A 4,248-nucleotide genomic window follows, 5' to 3' on the forward strand; every position below is an offset into this window, starting at 1 on the left:
TGGGGGGAAGGGGGCTCGCTCCTCCGCCGGCGGGTTGAGAGCCGTTGGGGCAGCGCCTCGCCCAGGGGCATCCGTCTGAACCCGACACCCATTTTAAAAGGCTGTGGGGTTAAACGCAACAGAAAAAACAAACAAACAAAAAGGTATCGGTACTGATTCATTCAGTTCAGGTGAGGTGCAATTGCACATCGTTTTCCTCAGGACTTTGTTTTGGTTCCGCAGCGCGGCGTTGTGAGCGGCGTTCCTCCGGGCGGCCTGGCACACCTTTGGATTGAACACTAATTTGGGTGTTGGTGCTTTAGCTGGTGCCAGCTGCCGTTGTAATGACTAATAGTAACCTAAGTGTTGGGCAGTTGGTATTTTGAAACATATAATATATGATATTGCTGAAAATCTGCCCTTTTTAAGGCCTTTTTCTCATGGTAACAAAGGTGTTTGAGCACAAGAAACTCTGTTGAAAGACCTTTCCGTGGATTTAGAAGGACAGTGTTGCCTGCTGAAATCTTAGTCCGCCCCCAGTGTTTCAACAAGTAGTTCAAACACAGTTTGAGACATTATTAAGACTGGGTGTTACAGTTGCTGGTTTGCATTAAGCACAAGTGGCTGTCCACCACTGGGGCTTTTTCTACAGTGCTCTAAGGGGAAACTAGGATATAATCTCAGTTGTCTAAATCCTTTCCAAAAAAGCAAAGATAATTCATTCTACAAATCTAATCTATTTTTCCTAATGGAAAATCAAATGAGATGCTTGTTAAAGTCTTTTGACAACTAGACTTCCCCTTTGATACTCTGTTATCCTTGATGATAACTTGATAAAACACTTCTGAAGGAAAAAAAACCAAAACACTTTACCTCTGAATGCATCAAAGACTTTAAAGCATCAGTCTCCTCAGTTCCAGGTGTACTTTTTTGTGGCCGGCACAAATTAGAGAGACTCTCGCATACTCATAGGCTGCCTTTCATCAAGTAGATAATAGCACTTTATTATTTATATTGAACACTCTCTTGCAGCAGTCAAAGATGGCATTTCTATTGAGTAATGAGCTTGCTTTAAATTTTCAATAGTGAACGAGGAAGAAATGCATAGCAGCATCTTTTCCCTGCATGATCAATCAAGGTACTATGTATATAAGTATTTAAAGATGAGAAAGTGATGGATTTCGATGCTTGGGAGGGGAGGGAGGGAGGAAAGAAGAGGTCACTTCAGAACTATGATCCTGAGGAACAAAGTTGATTGCATGGGACTGTGCATTATAGGTTGTCTTGTAGGTGCTATGATAAAAATTCTAGAATCAAATGCAGATTGGCTGGGATTAAAAACTTTATGCTTGTGCTAGTGGGCTTGGACGTTTCTTCAGGCTTTTGCTACCTCGGGGATCATTCTTGAAAGCTATGAAGAGCTAGAGGCTGCATTTTTCTCAGTAGACTTATTGTTCTTGTTTGATTGTTTGACATTAGTGGCTGCTACAGAAAAATAAGATACTAAACATAACTATTTGGTGTTAAGGCCTGCTAAATTAATTCTGCTGAGCAATTTCTACCTTGGAGATTGCGCTTGGTGTAGAACTGATCTTCATATACAGCGCTGAAGTGCTTTACGGAGCTGAAACAGGAGAGCTGCTGGTGAAAATGCTCCTGCTTTCCTCAGGAGATGAAGAACCCGTTGTCTGTCTCCAGGTTGAGTTTTCTGGCTCAACTGACTCCTAATCACTCTTTGAATAGTTCTTCACCACAGTCTTGTCCTTCAAACACTTAGCAATGATGCAAGTCTGCCTGGTGGGTTTCGTGTTCACATGTCATAGCGTGAAGTCAAGCTTCGCCTCATCCTTTCTTACCTGAGGCAAGCAGTTAGTTTAGGTGGGGAAAGCCAAACTTCACCGACTGCCACCTCCAAATGTTGATGTTCAGACTTTCTTCTTGGGTAGGTAAACAGTCATTGGCTTAACAAGTCTGAAGAAATTACTTCAGCAGGGCTAGATGGAGGGCTCAGGATATGGTACAAATACCTCCCTTTTCTTTTCCCTCCTCCAGTCTTGTTTGTTTGGTTGTTTTTTGTTTTACAAATTTTTGCAGAAGATTTGCACAAATGCTGGTTTCCTCTTACAGAATAGAGAGCAAGGAAGAGTAGCATATGCTTCCTGTGGAGTGCATGCTTAAACAACAAGGTCAGAGAAAGCTGTCCTGTTCTTTACAGAGGAAAATGAAGAAGGGTAAGAAAAGCAGCATAGAACTGAGGTGGTGGAAAGGCTAGTCTGTAACTTTCTGGTATGTAGCGCAGCGTTCCACGTCTTGTCCTAAAGTCCTCGTGTTCAGTCTGTACAGGACATCATGTCTCAGCTGTGAGGTCTCATGACCTCACAAAATAGTATGTGTTGGTCCTGAAAGACACCGTATCCTATTCTTCTGAGTCAGAATGGCACTGTGGTGTGTGATACTTCCCCCCCCCGCCCACCCCTTCCTTCTTGAGAAAAAGGAGCTGGTAAGATAGTTCAGCAATGCCAAAGGAAGATCTTCATGCTACCTTCTTGTGGTTTTTACTGTGCTGAGTGTCTCTGTCCTTAGAATTTAGATGTGTAAGGAAAGATTTTTTGATGTAAAAGTTCTCTTTCTGGGTAAAATGTAGCCTGGCGTTCAGGTTGCGGTAAAGGTTGCTAACATTTTTTTTTTTATTTTTTTTTTTCTCTGAACATAAGTTGTAGCAAAAACTTATTTGATGAAACTGAGGAACAGCCTGTCAGCTTAACACATATTTGAAAATGTAGGCAGAAATGGCTGCTTCTTGAAAATGCTAAATTGGGTAGTGTTTTTCATTTACTGCAAGACAAAACCTAGATTTAATTTGATCTGACTTGGATAGGTGACAATATCAAATGAACTCTCCATTTTGTTGCCAGAGAGGGAAATTGCTTTGAGTTGAATGACTAGCTTTATTTTGCTTTGCAGTGCAATGTACTGGTTTTGTAGGTGACACGAAGATGCAGGCTACAAAGTAACCTTGTTTAAATGTTGCTCCAAATATTAAATTAGCTCTGGAACTAATATCTTTAGAAGTTTGGGGACCAAAATATCAGGTGCTTAATTATAAATCAAGCCTATGGTTGAGTAGCACGTGAAAACATTCAGAAGACTTGCGGGCTACAGTGTTTTGCTGCCTTCAAGTAGCATGCTGTGTTGTGCTAGACATAGCTAGCCCGGTCAGGTGCCCATGTATGTCGATACAGAAAAGAAAATTATAGTAGAAGATACTTAGCTGGGAAGTGGAAAACCAGCCACAGCTCCGTGTGCAACCTTTAATCCAGGCCTTGTTAAACAAAAACAGAAAGCCTGTGATACTGTGTGAGAAAGATGTGTGGAAGACACAAAGTGTTACTGGAAAAGTATGTCTCTTGCATAATGAGGAATGCAGAGTTTATGAATTTATCTGTAATGCTTTGGATAGGAGTAAACTGCTTATTGGAAGTTAAGCAGGGCCTTGTAATATGACAAAGTCTTGAAGAACACTGTGCTTGTGTTCTGTTGTATCACATCACGTTGTTCCTTGTTCTTTTGTCCAGTTTATCCCATGGGGAGCCTGTCATCTTAGAAAATGAATGGTACTTCCATATTTCGTAACTGTTCGAGGCAGAAAGAAGCTTGATCCTCTTGTTTAGCAATGAAAGATATATAGCATTATACTGCCAGTAAAAACAAACACAATTGTAATGTTGTTTGTTTGTTTGAATTCTTCCCTCTTCAGGTTGGCCTTCGGCAGCTAGATATGTCATTACTGTGTCAGCTGTACTCCCTGTATGAGTCAATTCAAGAATATAAAGGTGCCTGCCAAGCTGACTCGAACGCAGACTGCACATATGCTCTGGAAAATGGTTTTTTTGATGAAGAGGAGGAATACTTCTAAAAGCAGGAAGATTCACCTCCAGGCTGACCGAGGTTCTTTTGTCCTCCTCTCCCTGTAATGCACCTCGGCAAGAACGACTGGAATCTGTATGGATCCCTCTTCCTGAGAAGGAACACCCAGCTACCCCGAGTTGTGTTAAATTCACTTATTTTAACAGGCTGTCAGTACAAGTTACTCATGCAAATACCACTTGAGGAAAGTGCTGTACTCTAACTTTTGAAGAGTCCTCAGACATGCTTGACAAGAGTTTTCAGTTTAATTTGCAAGGTGGGTGTTTTCAACTTATAAACGTTGGTAGCTTATAACTGGAATTTTAATCGTAGAAGACAGCAGCGACTTCCTGAGTTGTAATA

The 4,248-nt window shown here is 41.4% G+C and overlaps 1 protein-coding gene across 1 annotated transcript in view; it reads left to right on the plus strand.

Annotated features, from left to right (window-relative positions):
- The window catches only part of FAM89A (family with sequence similarity 89, member A), a 27,547-nt gene extending 23,652 nt beyond the window's left edge, over window positions 1–3,895 (plus strand). The window contains exon 2 of the mRNA XM_009891152.1: window positions 3,737–3,895. Within this exon, the coding sequence (XP_009889454.1) occupies window positions 3,737–3,895 (159 nt within the window). The remainder of the gene's footprint in view (window positions 1–3,736) is intronic.
- The last annotated feature ends 353 nt before the right edge of the window (window positions 3,896–4,248 follow it).

The sequence above is a fragment of the Charadrius vociferus genome, unplaced genomic scaffold, assembly GCF_000708025.1.
Source record: "Charadrius vociferus isolate BGI_N301 unplaced genomic scaffold, ASM70802v2 scaffold78, whole genome shotgun sequence".
NCBI classification, from domain to species: Eukaryota; Metazoa; Chordata; class Aves; order Charadriiformes; family Charadriidae; genus Charadrius; species Charadrius vociferus.